Genomic DNA, 20,252 nt, shown 5'->3' with positions numbered 1-20,252 from the left:
GCCTCGCTCTTCTTGATTTTGGCTGAGTAGGTCAAATGTTAATTTAATTATCCTAATTCAGAAATGTAACAGGCTGGATTAGAGAACATTATGTGAAAAGAGCATTAGACTATGAGGAAAAGCTGTTGCACATTGAAAAAGACTCTGAATGATATTTATTTAATAAGTCAAATGTTTGTAAAATCATGAAACCTATTTTGCTTAAAGCTTTACCTGATTGAATTATGTTTTTAAACTTAATTTTTTAGCTGCTACCACTCAGAGTTGTAACTCAGAGTTGGTGGAACCTCCTTATTGAAACCCCAGCACCGCCGCTACTACTCTGCTCTGTGTTGTGTTGTGTATGTTTGTGGGCGGTGGTAGAGGAAGGGGACGCGGACACAGAGGGGTTCGGGATTGTAGCTTGACCGTTTATTTCACAGCACGGCATCTATAGCGCATAGCTTTGCATTAACAACCACACATTAATAGCATTTAAAAGAAAGAACAAAACATTTGTCATCTGTCTTAACACAACAGTGGTATAGCGGCATCTTGTGGACAACACAATACACTGCCTTACACTTACATTGTATTATTTTTATCCCTGGTTCGAGTCCCGGCTGAGCCAGGAGTTAGCAGGTTCTCTGTGTGTCAGTGTGGTTTCCTCCAGGTACTCCAGTTCCCACCACAGTTTAAAGACATGCAGCAGAGGTACATTAGTGTCTGTATGTGAGCCCAGTGATGGACTGGCCCATCCGTTCAGTGTGTTTTGAACATTCGGAAATAAAATTAAAAAAACTGTATGTTTTCATTCTAAGAACATATTTTTGTTAGCTGGGAAGCTTCTCTCCAGTGTGAAGTCTCATGTGGACTTTAAGGTTTCCATTTTGTGTGAAACTCTTTCCACACTGTTTGCAGGTGTAAGGCTTCTCTCCAGTGTGAACTCTCATGTGGAGTTTAAGTTTTCCTTTTTCAGGGAAACTCTTTCCACACTGTTGGCAAGTGAAAGGGTTCTCTCCAGTGTGAAGTTTCATGTGATAGTTCAGGCTTCCCCTTTGAGTGAAACTCTTTCCACACTGTTGGCAGGTGAAAGGCTTCTCTCCAGTGTGAAATCTCATGTGGAGTTCAAGTTTTCCTTTTTCAGTGAAACTCTTTCCACACTGTTGGCAAGTGAAAGGGTTCTCTCCAGTGTGAAGTTTCATGTGATAGTTCAGGCTTCCCCTTTGACTGAAACTCTTCCCACATTGTTGGCATGTGAAAGGCTTCTCTCCAGTGTGAATACTCATGTGATTGTTCAGGCTTCCCTTTTGAGTGAAATCCTTTCCACACTGTTGGCAGGTGTAAGGCTTCTCTCCAGTGTGAACTCTCATGTGGACTTTAAGGTGTCCCTTTTCAGTGAAACTCTTTCCACACTGTTGGCAAGTAAAAGGGGTCTCTCCAGTGTGAACTCTCATGTGGACTTTAAGGTGTGCTTTTTGAGTGAAACTCTTTCCACACTGTTGGCAGGCGTAAGGCTTCTCTCCAGTGTGAATATTTATGTGGTTATTTAGGTGTCCTTGTTGTTTGAAACACTTCCCACATTGTTGGCAGGTGTAAGGCTTCTCTCCAGTGTGAAATCTCATGTGGAGTTCAAGTTTTCCTTTTTCAGTGAAACTCTTTCCACACTGTTGGCAAGTGAAAGGGCTCTCTCCCGTGTGAATTTTCATGTGGACTTTAAGGTTGGTATGATGACTGAAATTCTTCCCACATTGTTGGCATGTGAAAGGCTTCTCTCCAGTGTGAATACTCATGTGATAGTTCAGGGTTCCCTTTTGAGTGAAATCCTTTCCACACTGTTGACAGGTGTAAGGCTTCTCTCCAGTGTGAACTCTCATGTGAACTTTAAGGTGTCCCTTTTCAGTGAAACTCTTTCCACACTGTTGGCAAGTAAAAGGGGTCTCTCCAGTGTGAACTCTCATGTGGACTTTAAGGTGTCCCTTTTGAGTGAAACCCTTTCCACACTGTTGACATGTGAAAGGCTTCTCTTTAGTGTGAACTCTCATGTGGACTTCAAGCTTTGCATGCTGATTGAAAGTTATTCCACACTGTTGGGTGGTGAAATAACTTTCAGTCCGTTTCTTTTGAGCCATTTTTCCTGAAGTCTTTTCAGTCTGTGAGCAACTAAAAGATGTTTCTTCAGTTATGACATCACAATGCATCTTATATTGATCTTTCTCTTCCATTTCATTCAGATCTTGACTCTCCTCTTTCAATGCCATTAGGTCTAATGTGAAAAAAACAACAACAAAAAACAGAACAGGGTTATTTTTGCAGCTGACCTTATTGCATATGCATTTGTAGGAGTTTCCCTTTCAGGCGCAAAATTCATGTGAGGAAAATATCTAAATGAATCATGCAAGGTGATTTACAACGGTTTGTGCTCATCAATTTACTGGTGTTTGCCCCATTTTTTACAGCCCCAAAAAAGCGTGTGTTAAACCAGACGGTAATGGGCAGATTGTGTTGGTCATTATGGAAATGATCTGGCTGTGTCAGTGCTTTAATTTGCGCATTGTCAGTAGATCACAAGCAGAACTGTCCACTCCCATCAGCGCTTTTATGGAACTGCGCACTTATGCTAATTTGCCCTGTTTAGTAAATCTGGACCTAAAAATAATAACATGCTAGATCCTATGCTATATACACCTGGGGTGCTACACTCCTGGTTTACTGGTTGCATTCATACTGCCAATATGAACTTTGAAGTGACGTAAGCTGTCAAAAGTCCTGCCTCTCTGGTTGTTGGGATGAAAGCCGTGAGAGAATGGCACGAGGCCATCGCCATCTGTCAGAAGGCAGAAAAGGATCCAGCCGTCCACCAAAGAGCGTCCAGTACCACCTCATGGCACCATGAGTAGAGTCTCTAGGCTGGTTGAGGACTGAGCAGCAGTGTGTCCGGGAACCAGACCAAGAATTATTTTTCTTTTCCTTTATCTACTCTCTCATCTCTGTCACTCTGCATACTTACATCTCCTTTTCTCTGGCCTCATCTTTCCTTACCCCTAGGTGCCACAGAGGGGAGGGGGGTAGCACGCAGTCTTATGGGTATGTGGCAAGCAGGGCTAGGCCAAGAGCCGCGGAAGCATAAAAGGAGGAGTAAAGACAGTGAAGGATGAGAGAGGACCAGGCCTAGGGGGTATTCCATAAAGCAGGTTGTGATATACCTGGGTATGTTTAAGAGTAAGTAAGCGGATGACCTCAACTTTCGGTTCCAGAAATGGAGGTAACTTTCAGGGTATGTAAGTAGCCATAGCAACTCATTCTCTGAACATAACCTGCCCCGGAGCAGCTCATGATCCAGGGTTAGTTTACTTAAGAGGTTCAGATGTGTGTTATATAATTAATTGAAATATATATGAATTCTAAAGCACTATTATAACAAGGTAATGTTTATTATTTACTAAGAAAGCTAACTTCCGGCAGATTTCCGTACGCATCGGTTTACTGTGAATTTCGATCTAGGAGAAGAGGGCGTGAAAAGCGTGCAATGCTCCTGTACATCAAGTCGGGGGTTACTCTTTTGCCGTAAATCGACTTGAGTACCGCTGACTGCCAGAAGCGAGTTATTTTAGTCTATAACAGGGTGTCTACAGATATGAACAAGTTAAATTTAACTTTTCAATACCACCTTATGTGAAATTTAAGACCAAACCTGTGATGGAAATACACATTATATTACATGCATATATGTAATAATTAATGCATTTAATGCAAAAACAAAACAAAACAAAAAATCCCTGAGACCCAAGCATGGCATTTTGTTAACTGTAGTGGATATTATGGAGGTTTCATCATGACCACTCCCTCTTCTGTCTCCAAATATGACTGGCACTGACTGAATGATCAAATTTTACATTCTTATGGAAATATGATTATATTTTGCAATTATCATTTAAATCTAATTTTCAAATAATTTGTTGTAAATCACTTTCTCAGAAAATTATGATGGGTTTTCAAAATCAGAATATGACTTACTAAACTTATGTATGTTACTAAACAGGACCTCGATTTCATACCTCCACTGTAGTGGACATCAGACAACTTAAAAGCACTTAAAGCATGTAAATCAGGAATTTTGGAAGACACAACAAGTGGACAGGAAAATAAATTATATATCAATATTTCCATGAAATATTCGATATTCTAATGAAAATGTTGTTGAAACTACTCCAATTAGTACACTTCTTTTCCCATTTATTTATGGCCGTTTTACACACATATTGCATAAAGTAAAATAGTATATCAAATCATTCTGTTGTATCTTTCAAAACATAGTTGAGATGTTCACTGATGTCCACTACAGTGTAATGTAACAATAAAAGCCCAATTTATCCCCACAAAGTATCATATCACCAAGCTTTTTGGTGGTATTAACAATTTATTCTCAAGTAATATATCCATCAGTGCTCTTAAAAGTACAGCTTAAAACATTTTTTTTTTATAAAAATTAAAAAATTTACTATAGGGCTGTTACCAATCAAATTAAATAATGTTATGAGATTAATGTTTTTTAAAAAATTCTTTAATAGGCCTATACGAATAAGAAATGTTGGTTTAAACACACACATTTAAATACACTAAACCACCAGTAGGTGGCAGTAAGTCACATTTCAACGGACTGGTTCAAAGCGCTGGAACAAAACAACATGCGGAGTGTCGCTTGGAGAACATGAAATAGCTTACTTCTGCGGTCATCTTTGTTTGAAACTATTTTCGTTGGTGAAACTGAACAAAACAGTGAATAGTGTCTAAATTGTAAGTAACTTTACTACTTGTTTGTTGAACTTAAATCAATGTAACGTGCACTCGTGAAAATACTCCCTTGTCATGGTATATTATTTAACTACAGGACTATTATAAATAAACTCAACATGTTAAATTTTTACCTCAGTATGTTTCTTCTGTGAATTTATTTACGTTTGCCATTATGCTCATTTTATTTCTCCATGACTTTCTCACAGTCAGGCAGCGTCTATTGTTCTAAAAGAGTGTGCAGAACAACTTGGGCATGTGGGCATGTAGGCACTCGGCTATTTCAGGTTTTCTTAGATGCTGGTTTTGTAGCAGCAGATTGGAAAATCACTACAGTAATTCCAGTACCTAAAACATCTCAGGCCACAGTTCTTAAAGACTTTTGCCCAATTGCATTAGCATCTGTTCTGTCCAAGTGTATGGAGCGTCTATTATAAAAAGAATTGCTCACACAAATTGATGGCTCTGTAGATCCTTTACAGTTTGCTTATATGCCCAATTGGAGCACAGTAGATGCCTCTCTGACCTTACTTCATACAGTGGGGAGAACAAGTATTTGATACACTGCCAATTTTGCAGGTTGTCCAAAGCATGTAGAGGTCTGAAATTTTGATCATAGGTACACTTTAACTGTGAGACGGAATCTAAAACAAATCCAGAAAATCACATTGTGTGATGTTTAAATAATTCATTTGCATTTTATTGCATGACATAAGTATTTGATAACCTACCGACCAGTAAGAATTCCGGCTCTCACAGATCTGTTAGTTTTTCTTTAAGAAGCCCTCCTGTTCTCCACTCATTACCTGTATTAACTGCACCTGTTTGAACTCGTTACCTGTATAAAAGACACCTGTCCACACACTCAATCAAACAAACAGACTCCAACCTCTCCACAATGGCCAAGACCAGAGAGCTGTGTAAAGACATCAGGGATAAAATTGTAGACCTGCACAAGGGACCACAGTCTCAAAGAAAACCATTAGTAACACACTACACCATCATGAATTAAAATCCTGCAGCACACGCAAGGTCCCCCTGCTCAAGCCAGCACATTTCCAGGCCCGTCTGAAGTTTGCCAATGACCATCTGGATGATCCAGAGGAGGAATGGGAGAAGGTCATGTGGTCTGATGAGACAAAAATAGAGTTTTTTGGTCTAAATTCCACTCTGCATGTTTGGAGGAAGAAGAAGGATGAGTACAACCCCAAGAACACCATCCCAACCGTGAAGCACGGAGGTGGAAACATCATTCTTTCGGGATGCTTTTCTGCAAAGGGGACAGGACGCCTGCACCGTATTGAGGGGAGGATGGATGGGGCCATGTATCGCGAGATCTTGGCCAACAACCTCCTTCCCTCAGTAAGAGCATTGAAGATGGGTCGTGGCTGGGTCTTCCAGCATGACAACGACCCAAAACACACAGCCAGGGCAACTAAGGAGTGGCTCCATAAGAAGTATCTCAAGGAGTGGCCTAGCCAGTCTCCAGACCTGAACCCAATAGAAAATCTTTGGAGGGAGCTGAAAATCCATATTGCCCAGCGACAGCCCCAAAACCTGAAGGATCTGGAGATGGTCTGTATGGCGAAGTGGGCCAAAATCCCTGCTGTGTGTGCAAACCTGGTCAAGAACTACAGGAAACATATGATCTCTGTTATTGCAAACAAAGGTTTCTGTACCAAATATTAATGCTTTTCTGATGTATCAAATACTTATATCATGCAATAAAATGCAAATTAATTACATACAATGTGATTTTCTAGATTTGTGTTTTAGATTCCGCCACTCACAGTTGCAGTGTACCTATGATAAGAATTACAGACCTCTACATGCTTTGTAAGTGGGCAAACGTCTCAGGTTATGTATGTAACCTCTGTTCCCTGAGAACAGGGAACGAAACGCTGCATCAGCTGACGCTACGGGGAACACCCTCGGCGTGACTGGTGTCTGAAGCTACTATCGAATCACGTCAATCCTATTGACCGGCGACAGCCCATGACATCAATATGCGACCCGGAAGTATATAAGGCCGCCGTGCCAACACATACACATCTTCTCGTCTGAAGGGACTGTATGGCAGATAGCGTTTCGTTCCTTGTTCTCAGGTAACAGAGGTTACATACGTAACCTGAGACGTTCCCTTTCGAAAGGGAACTCTCACTGCGTCAGCTGACGCTACGGGGAACGATATACCAACGCCGCCATGCTGAGGGGAGTGTCTGCCTATTGGCAGTGACAACTGTCAACACAAGTAAATTCAACTGAAAAACCTGAGCAACTCCCCCTCAGGTCACACTGGGCTGTCAGCGACAGCATTCCCTACGGTCATAGCCCAAGCTCAGGGAGGCCTGACCTGGTGCCCTAAGTGTTATGGACACTTCGGTTTAGCCAACCCTGTCTGTTCAGAAACAGAGCCTCTGGATGGTGCCCAGGAGGCATCCAAACTAAGGGACTGAAAAACTGGCAGTCCTACTTAGCCCGGAACTCAGAGACGGGTTATCCAAGAGAGCAATACTCAGCATAGCGCTTTACAACCCTTGCTAGCGAGGGGAGTCTGCCTGCTCAAATCAAGGATCTATCAGGTGCTTGTGTTTCAAAGCAGTAGGGAGGCCGGAAAGGCCTACGGACTGATCTAACAGGGAGGCCTCACGAGAGGCCTACGACCGTCTGACCAGGCTCAGGCAGCTGTGTGCTCATAGACGACCCTCAGTGAGGGGAGCTGCTGAACCTGCCTGGCGGGTAACCCCCAGCTGTAGGCCAAGCTACCACAAGTTCTACCACAGAGAACTGGTAACCAAGAAGTTCCTAAACTTGGGAACTTCGCCTTCAAGGAGGCCCCATGGGCCTACTACCTGATAGTGGGTTTTTCCCCCATGGAGGCCTATAGAGGCCTACTACCTAACAGCACGCCTTGCTGGCTACCCGAGCATCCTGGCTCGGGAATCCACCCTCAGGGAAGCCTAGTGAGGCCTGCTACCTGACAGCAATATATGCCAACTTTCAGAGCGTTCAAGCTCACCTTCAGGGAGGCCTAGAGAGGCCTACCACCTGCCAGCGAAGCATGCTAACTGCTGAGGTTACGTCTAGGGAGGTCCTGTGGGCCACCTGATAACAGTTGAAGCTGTCTGTCAAGGTAGCTGGAAAACTAAAACTTGTTTTCTCAAGGAGGCCTAATGGAGGCCTACTACCTGACAGTCAAGCTACACAGGCTAGCCGAGCATCCTGACTCAGGAACTCGCCCTCAAAGGAGGCCTATTGAGGCCTACTACGTGATAGCCAGCCTTTAGGGAGGCCTGCTACCTGTTTGCGCCTCGTGCTAACTGTTTCTCAAGTGACTGGGCCCCAGGAACGCCTTAGGGAGGCCTGGTGAGGCCTACTACCTGCCTCTGGGGAAACCCAGTGCGGGCCTGCTGTCAGATAGCAATTTATGCTACTGTTCTAGTGACCACAACCTGGGAACTCACCTTCAGGGAGGCCTAGTAAGGCCTTCCACCTGATAACCTGCTAGGCCGCATACCCGGACGGCGTGAGTCGGTGCTCGCCTTTGGAGAGGCCTGGTCGAGGCCTTCCAACTGATAATGTGCCTTGTTCAAGAGGCCTATTGAGGCCTTCCACTTGACAGCCGACCCTCAGGGGAGCGTAATGGCTCTTTTATAACCTGATAGCCAGCTAGGCTAGCTCTACCTCGATGCCAAAACATCGATACCTGCCTTCAGGGAGGCCTGATAAGGCCTACCACCTGATAGCCTGCCAAGCTAGAATACTCCCGATACCAACACATCGGTACTTGCCTCCCGGGAGGCCAGACTGAGGCCTTCCACCTGACAGCCGACCGTCAGGGGAGCGTAATGGCTCTTTTATAACCTGATAGCCAGCTAGGCTAGCTCTACCTCAATGCCAAAACATCGGTACCTGCCTTCAGGGAGGCCTGATAAGGCCTACCACCTGATAGCCTGCCAAGCTAGAATACTCCCGATGCCCACACATCGGTACTTGCCTCCCGGGAGGCCTGACTGAGGCCTTCCACCTGACAGCCGACCGTCAGGGAGGCTTAGTGTGGCCTATACCCTGATAGCCAGCCGGGCTATTTTTTCCCGATGCCCCGCATCGATACTTGCCCTCCCAGGAGGCCTGGTGAGGCCTACCCTGATAGCAAGTCATGCTAGCTGCCCGGGAAACCTACTCCGGAAGCTCACCCTCAAAAAGAAGCCTGATGAGGCCTTCTATCTGATCGCAAGCCTACTAGGAAGGCCTAGTGAGCCCTACCACCTGCTATCACTAACTCAACCGTGCTAACCGTCAAGTGACAGACTCAGAGCACTCCTCCAGCGAGGCCTAGCTTTAGAGGCCTGCCAACTGATAAACATTTTCTCACAATGTGAGAGTAACAAGGAAGACCCTAGGGGCTCGTCTCCACGGAGGACTGATGAGGCCTACCACCTGATAGCCCGTCAGGCTAGCCATACCGATGCCAACCATCGGCCCTGGCCCTCAAGGAGGCCTGATGAGGCCTACCACCTGGTAGCAAGCTCACACTAACTGCTACGAAAATCTTGACAGTTAGACCACTGGCTGACTAATAGCTACCCATTGCACTGCTATGGGGACCCGTTCCCAGGGAGGCTTGTAAAGCCTACAAGCTGTAACGAGTCTTACATTTTTATAGATGAAAAGTAACGCCAGAATGACAAACTGGCTGCTACTTAAACCAACAACTCTCAATGAAAGGAGGCTAACATACGCAGGGATGGTACAACAGGCTCAGAATCACGTAGTGAACAGCCAGAGGTGACCGTGCTTCAGCAACGCACCTCCGTCATCCACATCCCAACTGACGCAACAGCGCTCAGTCTCTATAAACACACTCTAAAAGAGACAAACTAATCCAACCTGCAGTGGCTTAGGGACACCAAAGACACATAGTAACCCTAAGCGGTAGACAAACACTCCATTCTCCCAGAAGGGCGTGCTACCACTTAGTACTCCGCATTTTTCAAAATTTCAAAGAAAAGAGCGGCGGCCTAAACACTACTCTCACTATGAGAGGAGGCCCTCATTACATACATGTGATAACCATGCGCGGTGGCCTGCCTCGCGCCATCTTGACCGCCAAGGGAAAGCCAACACACGCTAACCTACACAGCCCAGCTCCTGGTGCTGCAGTAAGCCACCTACAGGGGGAAACTTCAGTTAACTCCTCCTTCCTAATGGTTGCGTAAACCCACACTCTATACAGGGAACAACGGTCTGTAAGAAATACATATTTTAGTGTTATCACACAAAATAGACCAATCTCACCTGCGGCGTGTAGAGCGAAGACTCACCACACAGTTCTCATATGACCGCGGTGTTCTGCCGCACTTGCATGCCTGAAAGGGCGCTCTCACTGATCAAGCCAAGGCGGGCCGCCCCAGGCCTGATGTAAGAAGCGCCTGGAGAAACGCTCTATGACGAAAAACTATGAGGGATCCTTCTTCCTACGGGAGACCCGCCCCTTTTGCGACCTCCTCCTATGAGGGGGCGCACGAAAGGCCATACTGGTACTCTGGCCCTGTCTCCAGCCCTTGGGCCATGATGGGCCAGGCCCTCCCGCCTGCCTGGGCGCGGATCCGGATCTCAGCGGTACGCAGGTTAAACGCTGCCGAACGCGCCTTCGCCTCTCCACACTTTTATTGAAAAGTCTGCAAGGCAAAAACCCGGCGCATCGTGGAGAAAGCTCTTTCCTTTCTCCACGATATCCACAGAGTTCGACCACAGATGTCTCTCCGAGGCCACCATCGCCGTCCACGATCAGCCGATCGCGACAGCTGTTTTGCTTGGTGGCATGGAGAGCTAGACCTGTGGTGCTGCGCAGTTCAACTACCGCATCAGGGGTTAAAAAACCTACCCCTGATTGAGATCGCCCAGGAGATCTGCCTGGTACGCCTGAAACCTGACCTGCTGCCGTATATGCCCTTGCCATTAAAGCACAACGTGATTTAGAGAGGTAGATGGCAGAGTTTGCGCTCTCAGTGTTGATGCCCACGAAATGCGAGAAAAGTTCGCAAACTTTCCTCGCCAGTCAGTAGCATCAACACATATCCATATTCCCCTATCAGCGAAGTTAAAACGCTGATGTCGATGAATATTGGGTCGAATATGGATTCTTCCATGCCCTCTCGATCTCTGTAAGAAGATCAGGAAGGAATGGAAGGCTCATCTGAGCTGATGGTTTACGGCCAAGGAGAAATCGATCGTGCAATCTATCACGAGCGATCTCTCCTCTAAAGCGCCAACATGGCAGCCGCAGCCTGCCTGCAGCGTGTTCCATAACATTCATCAGCTCAGCATACACGGTCAGGGTGGCTGAGAGGATTCATACCACTCTCACCAGCCATCCCTAAGAGCACTTGCTGATTAGTCTCGTTAGCCGCCAGATCGTCCAAGAGGAATATAACCTCTCGCGACGATCGGCGAGCTGCATCTGAGAACCCATGATGCATGTCAGCGCTCAGCATGAGCGGGACAGCATCATCCAGTCCCAGATGCCAAACTCTCTTCCCTCAAGAAAAAAGCCAGACTAGAGTGTAGCGATCTCAGATTGAAAACCGCCCACACTCACACACAAACAACTTCAAATGAACTGACTGTGCATGCTCTTGATCCGAGGCAGTAAATACACACTTGTGTGTATTAATAAATGAATTTGTTTTACCTTAACTTGTATAGCACTTCAAACAGACAGTCCCTGAAGACGAGAAAGATGTGTATGTGTTGGCACGGCGCCCTTATATACTTCCGGGTCGCATATTGATGATGTCATGGGCTGTCGCCGGTCAATAGGATTGACGTGATTCGATAGTAGCTTCAGACACCAGTCACGCCGAGGGCGTTCCCCGTAGCGTCAGCTGACGCAGCGAGAGTTCCCTTTCAAAAGGGAACCTGCAAAAATCGCAGTATATCAAATATTTGTTCTCCCCACTGTAACAGTAATGATTCAATCAGTCATCTGGCAGGGTGGGCCAAAGTCTGAACTCCACACAGCCCTTGTGACTTTCCTAATCAAATCATACTTAACTTCTTAACCCGCACCGGTTCGTGGACGGGGGGGTTGACGGAAGTGGGGGGGTGTGTACTTTTATTTACTTTTGTTTTATACAAAATATTCAATCAACTATCACAAACTATGCATCATTTGAAAGCTAAAACACTCAAGATTCATGTTCTGAACTTGTTTTTGCAATAAATACACCAGAGAGGAAAGGGTTAAATGAAACCCTAAAGGACCGGCCATGTAAACATTAGAAAAATATCAGCGTTACTCATCTTTCATCTCCTGTCGTTCAGATCAGATCGGACGAATCCAATAAACACCCGCATACATCTCTGTGTAAGAGTCCACTCTTCAAAATGCATCCCACTTTTTAATCCAAAACAACGAAAAAATAGGGAAAAAACTAAAAATCCTCCGTTGTTTGCAAGAGAGTTTTGAGTTAGCGTGATCAATCATGTCCATTTTCAATGAAATATCGATTCTATTCCGTGTCTGGCAAACTCCCCCTGCTAGAATGGCTTCTCCCACGTATTTTAAACCCTCCCCCGTCTCTCTCCTTCAATCAGAGACTCTTCTGGGATGCATCATATAGAGGAAGTGCCTTACAGGCTTGGTGAGCTGTCAATCATTGCGCCCATGGTTTTCGTTGGATAAAGGCACTCGGTGCCCAGCCAATGCCTTTCCAACAAAGGTTTGATTGATGGACTTAGTAACCAATCAAAAGGCATTATCTTGCGCAGTTTGCGTAAGTAGGCTTTGGTGAATACAGTTTGCGCGCTGGCTGCACGTTCTCCATGGCGCAACTCCAGTGGAGCGCGCTGTCTCTCACTGACGCTTCCCATCAGCTAAATGAGTTTTTTACACTTTGTAATCTCTGTAAATAGTTGCTTTAGTTTTTCAGTAACTGTTTATCCATTATAATTAGTAGTATATTGCAGTTTATTGCAGATTTATTTGAATGAAAAACTACTCTTTACAATAGCAAATGTTCTGAAATAAATGGCCTTTTTGAAATGACGCCTAGACTTTTCTTGACATAAAAGCTCACAGAAGCTACATTACTGAGAGAATCATCCTCATATTTGAATCATGACATGATTAGACATTCAGTTTTATATTTAAGTTATTTTCAGGCTCTTAACATTAAATTATAATATTTTTTTCCCTAAGTGAATACAAAAAACAAAAAACGTGAGTCACTTACATGTATATTTACATGTATATTACTCTGTTCCCATATTACTTTGAGTTATTATGACTCTTGGGTAGCAATATTTCAAGTGTCTAGTTTAAAATAAGACCAGGTTTATGAATATAGACCATAGGGTTTAAGAGCTGAAGACATTTTCATTTGGGTATATCGTTTTCAAAAAATTCCACAAAAATGAGGCGCTTGTTAAGAGGTTAAACAAAGGGCCTGTGTGTTGATGTAATCATCTACGCTGATTAGATCCGAGGCGCCATCGTGTAACCGCAAGAGATTGGAGCGTTGAACTCTTTGGGCGTCGGCCATCCCCTCTATAAGAACAGGAGCGACCATCAACTCTTTGCATTCTCGCCACCACAAGGAAAGGACCTCTTGGCATTTTTGCCATGGAGGGGAAGACCAACCCTGGAGAGAAGGCCTCCCCGCACGGAGAGAGAAACCGGCAGACTTCTGGAGCGACTTTCCTAAACTTCAAATAAGTTTTCCTGGGACCCGCAAATCCTTAGCAAACTTCCCCGACGATTCAAACTCAGACACTTACACGAGAAGCCGTAGTAATGCAAGTATTCTATTTCACAATCAAACGCTCTTTGACTCGTTATACAATGGCATCAGCCTCAACAGAACCTGACACCGCGGAAAGTTTAGTGTCAAAGAGAAATAGCACGTCAATTGTGTGGGACTATTTTGGATTTAAAAAAGAAGATGCTGGTATTGTGCAAAACCTGCCTTGCTAATGTTGCTACCTCACGGGGCAACACTACTAACTTGGTTCAGCACTTAAAAAAACACCACAATGCCCTGTACGACAGTTACATGGCCAAAAAACCGAACACTAGTGTGCCAAATACCACCCGACGACAGGCATCACTGAACGAAATGTTTGAAAGTGTAACTCCTTATGAGCGCACTTCAAAACGGCACCTGGAAATTACTCATGCAGTAACTGAATTTGTCGCAAAAGATATGATGCCACTCAGCACGGTGACCAAGCCTGGGTTCACGGCTTTAATAAAAACATTAGATAAGCGATACAGCATGCCCTCCCGCACATATTTTAGCCAGGTTGCCATACCGGAGCTGCACAAAAATTGCAAACAAAGAGTCGCAGCAGAGTTAAAAACAATGGAGTTTTTTGCTGCTACAACTGATATGTGGTCAAGCCGTACAGCGGAGCCCTATCAGAGTCTTACGGTGCATTTTATTAATGAAGACTTCGACCTCAAAGCTCGCTGCCTTCAAACTGCCTACTTCCCGGATGACCACACAGGGGAAAATATTGCTGCCGGCCTAAGAGAGGGGCTTGCCAGCTGGGATCTCCATGAAGAGAACCTTGTCTGCATTACGACGGACAACGCTTCAAATATGGTGAAAGCAGCACAGCTTAATGAATGGACAAGGCTCTAGTGCTTCGGGCACAGATTACATCTTGCTAAATGTGTGAAATGAGCTGTTCTGAGACTCAGAAAACACTGGAGCACAAGCTGATCGTGAGAGCAAAGTGTGCGCTTCGCTTTGAAAAACGCAGTGACTATATACTTATTTAACTAAATCCCAGTCTGTTTCAATTTCAAAAAGGCAGAGACATATCGCACTCGATTTTAGTTCATTTGACAGATACTTTACCAAGAAATGGTGCAAAACAACATTAAATAATTATATAAATTAATTTCTGAAGAGCAAGACATCTGAATAAGGATCAAATGAGTGAGTTCAGCTTTGAGAATGAAACCAACCTGTTAGTTCCTCAGTTTCTTCATGTTTCAAACTGAATACTTCTTCAATCTTCAGGTCTTCAGTCTCCTCTTTCTTTGTTTGTTCCTCAGTTTCTTCATGTTTCAAACTGAATACTTCTTCAATCTTCATGTCTTCAGTCTCCTCTTTAATAAACTCCATCTTTATAACGGTGTGTCACGTGGATCTGAGTCGCTTCATCAGGAGTTTTTCTGTGTGTTTGTCCTGTTTTAAAAAAGAAAGTCCAAACTAAATCTCTGAGAGCTTCTCAATCACCATGCATCAAACACTCAAAACTAGCACTACAAATTAATAAAGGAATACAAATTATACAGACATTATATATTTTCATTTATCAAGTTTCTCTCATGTCTACTCGCCAGAGACTGAATTCATGATAAACTGTGAGACTCACCTTTTCTGTTACTCGTGTATTTTCATTCTGTTACTTTGCACACACAACGCTAATAAACGTTAGATAAAGCAATGCAATGTTACATTTAATAATAAATAATTCACTCTGCGTTTATTGTAAAACTTTTTCTACCGGCTACTGTGAAGGCTTAAAACACAAACCTTTCTTCAGCAGATTCACAACAGATGCAGGAGTGTGGCGCCGCCTTATGACATCACACCCCCACACCAAAATAAAAGTCCTGGAGCCAGTTGCATAAACTAAGCCATTATGTTAAGACAGTGTCTTAAGGTCTAGTATGACCCACTAGCAGTTAGTCAAGGGGCATTCAGTCTTACTTTTTGTATCAAATTAGGCCAGTCTATGTTTTTATGTAACTGATTTTAAAAAGTTATGAACAGTCTTAAAGAAAAAAATTGATGTTTAACTTCTAAGACTAGTCTTAACGGTTTATGCAACCAGCCCCTGGTCACAAAAACATATTTAACCGCAAGACTGTACTCATGAAAATATTTTGTCCACTGGTTTTTACAACCCCAAATCAGAAAAAGTTGGGACAGTACGGAAAACGCAAAAAAAAAAAAAGAAGTGATTTCTAAATTTACTTTGACTTGAATTTCATTTTTACAATATGAACAAAAAATATTTCATGTTTTGTCTGGTCAACTTCATGTCATTTGTAAATATGCATCCTTTCCTGTCCTTCAGACCTGCAACACATTTCAAAAAAAGTTGGGACAAGAGCAATTTAGGGCTAGTAATGAGGTAAAATGGTTAAATAATGATGTGATTTGAAACAGGTGATGTCAACAGGTGATTGTAATTATGATTTGGTACAAAAGCAGCATCCAAGAAAGGTCTAATCCTTTAGGAGTAAAGATGGGCCGAGGATCGCCAGTTTGCCAACAAATACGTGAAAAAATTATTGAAATGTTTAAAAACAATGTTCCTCAAAGAAAGATAGGAAGAGATTTGGATATTTCACATTCAACAGTGCATAACATAATTAAAAGATTCAAGGAATATGGAGGAATTTCAGTGCGTAAAGGACAAGGGCGCAAGCCTAAGCTGAACAACCGTGATCTCCGATCCCTCAGGCAGCACTGCATCAAGAATCGTCATTCATCTATAAGCGATATCACCACATGGGCTCAGGACTACTTTGACAAACCTTTGTCAAGAACCACAATACGTAGTTACATCCACAAATGGCAGTTAAAACTGTACTGTGCCAAAAGGAAGCCCTATGTTAACAGTGTCCAGAAGCGCCGTCGACTTCTCTGGGCTCGGAGGCATCTGGGATGGACCATCACACAGTGGAAACGTGTACTGTGTTCAGATGAATCAGTATTTCAGGTATTTTTTGGGAGGAATGGATGCCGTGTGCTCCGGACCAAAGAAGAAAAGGCTTTTTTTTTTTCAGAAACATGGCTTTTCCTATCACTGCTATGCCGACGACACTCAACTCTACTTCTCATTTCAACCAGATGATCCCACGGTTGGTGTGTGTATCGCTGCCTGCCTAACAGACATTTCTGCCTGGATGAAGGAACATCACCTTCAACTCAACCTTGCAAAGACAGAACTGCTTGTGGTCTCTGCCAACCCAGCACTTCACCACAATCTCTCCATTCAGCTAGGATCATCAACCATAACTCCGTCCAGGACAGCCAGGAACCTTGGAGTTGTGATTGATGATCAGCTAAAATTCACTGACCACATTACTGCAACAACCCGGTCCTGCAGATTAGCGTTATACAACATTAGGAAGATTAGACCCTTCCTATCAGACCATGCCACACAACTCCTGGTCCAAGCTCTTGTTCTCTCCAGACTGGACTACTGTAATGCTCTTCTAGCGGGGCTTCCGGCATGCACTATCAAACCCTTGCAACTGATCCAGAATGCAGCGGCGAGGTTGGTCTTTAATGAGCCGAAGAGAGCGCACGTCACACCTCTCTTCATCAGTCTGCACTGGCTGCCAATAGCTGCTCGCATCAAATTCAAGGCACTGGTGCTCGCCTTCAAAGCAACCACTAGCTCTACACCAATATACCTAAACTCGCTTGTTCAGACTTACACACCCTCCAGGAACTTACGTTCTGCCAGTGAACGACACCTTGTGGTGCCATACCAGAGAGGCATGAAATCGCTGTCATGGACCTTTTCCTGGAGCGCCCCCACCTGGTGGAATGACCTGCCTATCTCAATTTGTGCGGCCGAGTCTGTAGCCATTTCCAAAAAACACCTAAAGACACATCTCTTCCAGCAGCACCTGACCAATCAAGAATAGCACTTATCATTCTATTAATTTTCTGTCTGTCTAATTTATTTATTAAAAAAAAAAAAATCTGTCCTGTGTGTTCTGTGCTAGATTAACTGAGACTTGTTACAGCACTTGCATACTGTTGCCCTTGACTGTTCTAGTTGCTTCTTTTGCTCTCATTTGTAAGTCGCTTTGGATAAAAGCATCTGCTAAATGACTAAATGTAAATGTAAAAGGATCATCCAGACTGTTACCAGCAACAAGTCCAAAAGCCAGGGTCTGTCATGGTATGGGGTTGTGTCAGTGCCCTTGGCAAAGGTAACTTGCACTTCTGTGAAGGCACCATTAATGCTGAAAAGTACATAGAGATTTTGGAGCATAATATGCTGCCTTCAAGAAGACATCTTTTCCAGGGACGTCCATGCATATTTCAACAAGACAATGCAAAACCACATTCTGCACACATTACAAAGTCCTGGCTGCGGAGGAAGAGGGTACGGGTACTTGACTGGCTTGCCTGCAGTCCCGACCTGTCTCCAATAGAGAATGTGTGGGGCATTTTGAAGCGCAAAATGCGACAACGAAGACCCCGTACTGTTGCCCACCTTAAGACTTGTTTGCAGGAAGAATGGGACAAAATTACACCTGAAACACTTCATCACTTGGTGTCTTCAGTCCCTAAACGTCTTTTAAGTGTTGTGAAAAGGAATGGCAACATTACAAAGTGGTAAATGCTTTACTGTCCCAACTTTTTTTTAAATGTGTTGCAGGTCTGAATGACAAGAAAGGATGCATATTTACAAATGACATGAAGTTGACCAGACAAAACATGAAATATTTTGTGTTCATATTGTCTGTAATGAAATACAAGTAAAAAAAGTAAATTTAGAAATCACTTCTTTTTTTTTTTGCGTTTTCCATACTGTCCCAACTTTTTCTGATTTGGGGTTGTAATATAATAATTATATTAAAGCCATATAATAATTTTCAACGGCTCTGCTGCAGCCTATCTGGCAACCTCAAGTCAGGGCGGATGGAGAGAGGGGATGCACTGCTCTACAGTAATTTGAAAGTGATTGCAGTACCAATTTTGGCCACAATCCTACATACAGTTCCTTTAAGTAAACTTAATACAGTCGAGAAAGACGACGCATATCCATGCATTAGGTCTTAAAGGGGCAGTAGTCTTTACTGCTGTCTGTTTAATGTTAAACAACAAAAGACAAGGACATCACTCACTGCTCTTGATTGAATAGCTTTTGTAAGTTTAATAGGATTAATCTTTAATTTCTACCGTCACTATGCAATGTTATTTTACATTTGATCAATTTCTCTACCTGAAAACTAATGTTAGACGTACCTGAAAAACCTGAAAAGCATAGTTTATTTTATTAGTATCTTTGCTCAATAGTATTTATTTGTGCTGTTGCTTGTATTTAAATTATTTGTTCTTATTATTTTCTTTATTTTTATTTGACAGCAGTCCTTTTTTCCCTGAACATAGCAAATACTGAACCGTACCGAAACCGTGAACCTAAAACCGTGATACAAACCGCTATACCCCTAGCGTAACATATGCGAGGGGGTGCCACAAAATGGAGAACAATTTCAAAGGGTGCCATGACTGAAAAAATGTTGGGAAACACTGATCTACAGCACCCGTCTCACCCGCAAAACCCTCTGCATTGTAGATGATCCCACCCACCCAATACACAGCTTCTTCAGTCTGCTGCCATCAGGGAGGAGACTGCGGAGTCTCCAGGCGAGGACCAGCAGATTGAAGGACAGCTTCATACACCAGGCTGTCAGGAAGCTGAACTCCCTCCAGACCTTGCCATCCTTCCCTTCTTTTTACCCCACTTTTACCTCAATTCCCTGTATGTATGTATGTATGTATGTATGTACTGTACCTGTGGCAGAGTTGACAATAAAGCAGACTTTGACTTTGAGGGGATGTTTCTCATACTATGGTGTTGGGCCTATTTATTGCATTCCAGGGATCATGGATCAGTTTGAGTACATCAAAATACTTAAAGAGGTCATGTTGCCTTATGCAGAAGAGGAAATGCCCTTGAAATGGGTGTTTCAACAAGATAACGACCCCAAACACACCAATAAGCGAGCAGCATCTTGGTTCCAGACCAACAAGATTAACCTTATGGAGTGGCCAGCCCATTAGAAAACTTGGTGACATCAAAAATGCTGTTTCTGAGGCAAAACCGAGAAATGCAGAGGAATTGTGGTATTTAGTGCAATCGTTCTGGGCTGGAATACCTGTTCACAGATGCCAGAAGTTGGTCGACTCCATGCAACACAGATGTGAAGCAGTTCTCAGAAACCGTGGTTATATACGACTAAATATTAGTCCAGTGATTGACAAGAAAGCTAAATCTTCAAGCATTTTTCAGTTTATACAAGTTATGTTTGACTCTGTAAAGAAAAATGCAGACACTACTATTTTTTTGAACAGCCTAATATTTATTTTTCTTCACTTTCTGTAAAGTAATAACAAATTTGATACATTTTTCTTCATGTTTTGATTTAGAATAGAATGAGCGGTGTTCCCAATGCATTTGCGTGTATTGAAATAAAAGTTATTATAAGGATTTTGAGCTTTACTCACTTTTTTTAATGCACTGCTATTATTTTGAACACAACTGTAAGTCTGGGAGAGATATATAAGGCCCTACAAGACGTGGAACCTGGGAAGGCTCCTGGAATTGACGGCCTCCCAATCGACTTTTATAAGTCTTTTTGGGCAGAGTTGGGAATGGACTTGTTACAAGTGCTGAGCGATAGTCTGTCAAAAGGTATGTTACCACTG

General features: G+C 43.5%; 1 protein-coding gene across 3 annotated transcripts; it reads right to left on the bottom strand.

Moving 5' to 3' along the window:
- Positions 1 to 391: 391 nt before the first annotated feature.
- On the bottom strand, positions 392 to 15,391 carry LOC307126722 (uncharacterized protein). 3 transcript variants are annotated; one of them, XM_079817388.1, is made up of 4 exons: positions 15,324 to 15,372; positions 15,163 to 15,211; positions 14,750 to 14,972; positions 392 to 2,245 (listed from the first exon to the last, which is right to left on the bottom strand). In XM_079817388.1, exons 3-4 carry the CDS (start codon positions 14,907 to 14,909, stop codon positions 813 to 815), a joined length of 1,593 nt encoding a protein of 530 aa, XP_079673514.1. In that variant the 5' UTR covers positions 14,910 to 14,972; positions 15,163 to 15,211; positions 15,324 to 15,372; the 3' UTR covers positions 392 to 812. The 3 variants fall into 3 exon arrangements, with proteins under 3 accessions (XP_079673514.1, XP_079673512.1, XP_079673513.1); XM_079817386.1 differs by having other exon boundaries at positions 15,163 to 15,391; XM_079817387.1 differs by lacking the exon at positions 15,163 to 15,211 and having other exon boundaries at positions 15,324 to 15,383.
- Positions 15,392 to 20,252: the final 4,861 nt, after the last annotated feature.

This window comes from Gobio gobio (assembly GCF_949357685.1).
Source record: "Gobio gobio genome assembly, chromosome: 5".
NCBI classification, from domain to species: Eukaryota; Metazoa; Chordata; class Actinopteri; order Cypriniformes; family Gobionidae; genus Gobio; species Gobio gobio.
Note: the sequence above shows the minus strand (reverse complement) of the source record. Positions and strands in the feature narration are given on the sequence as shown.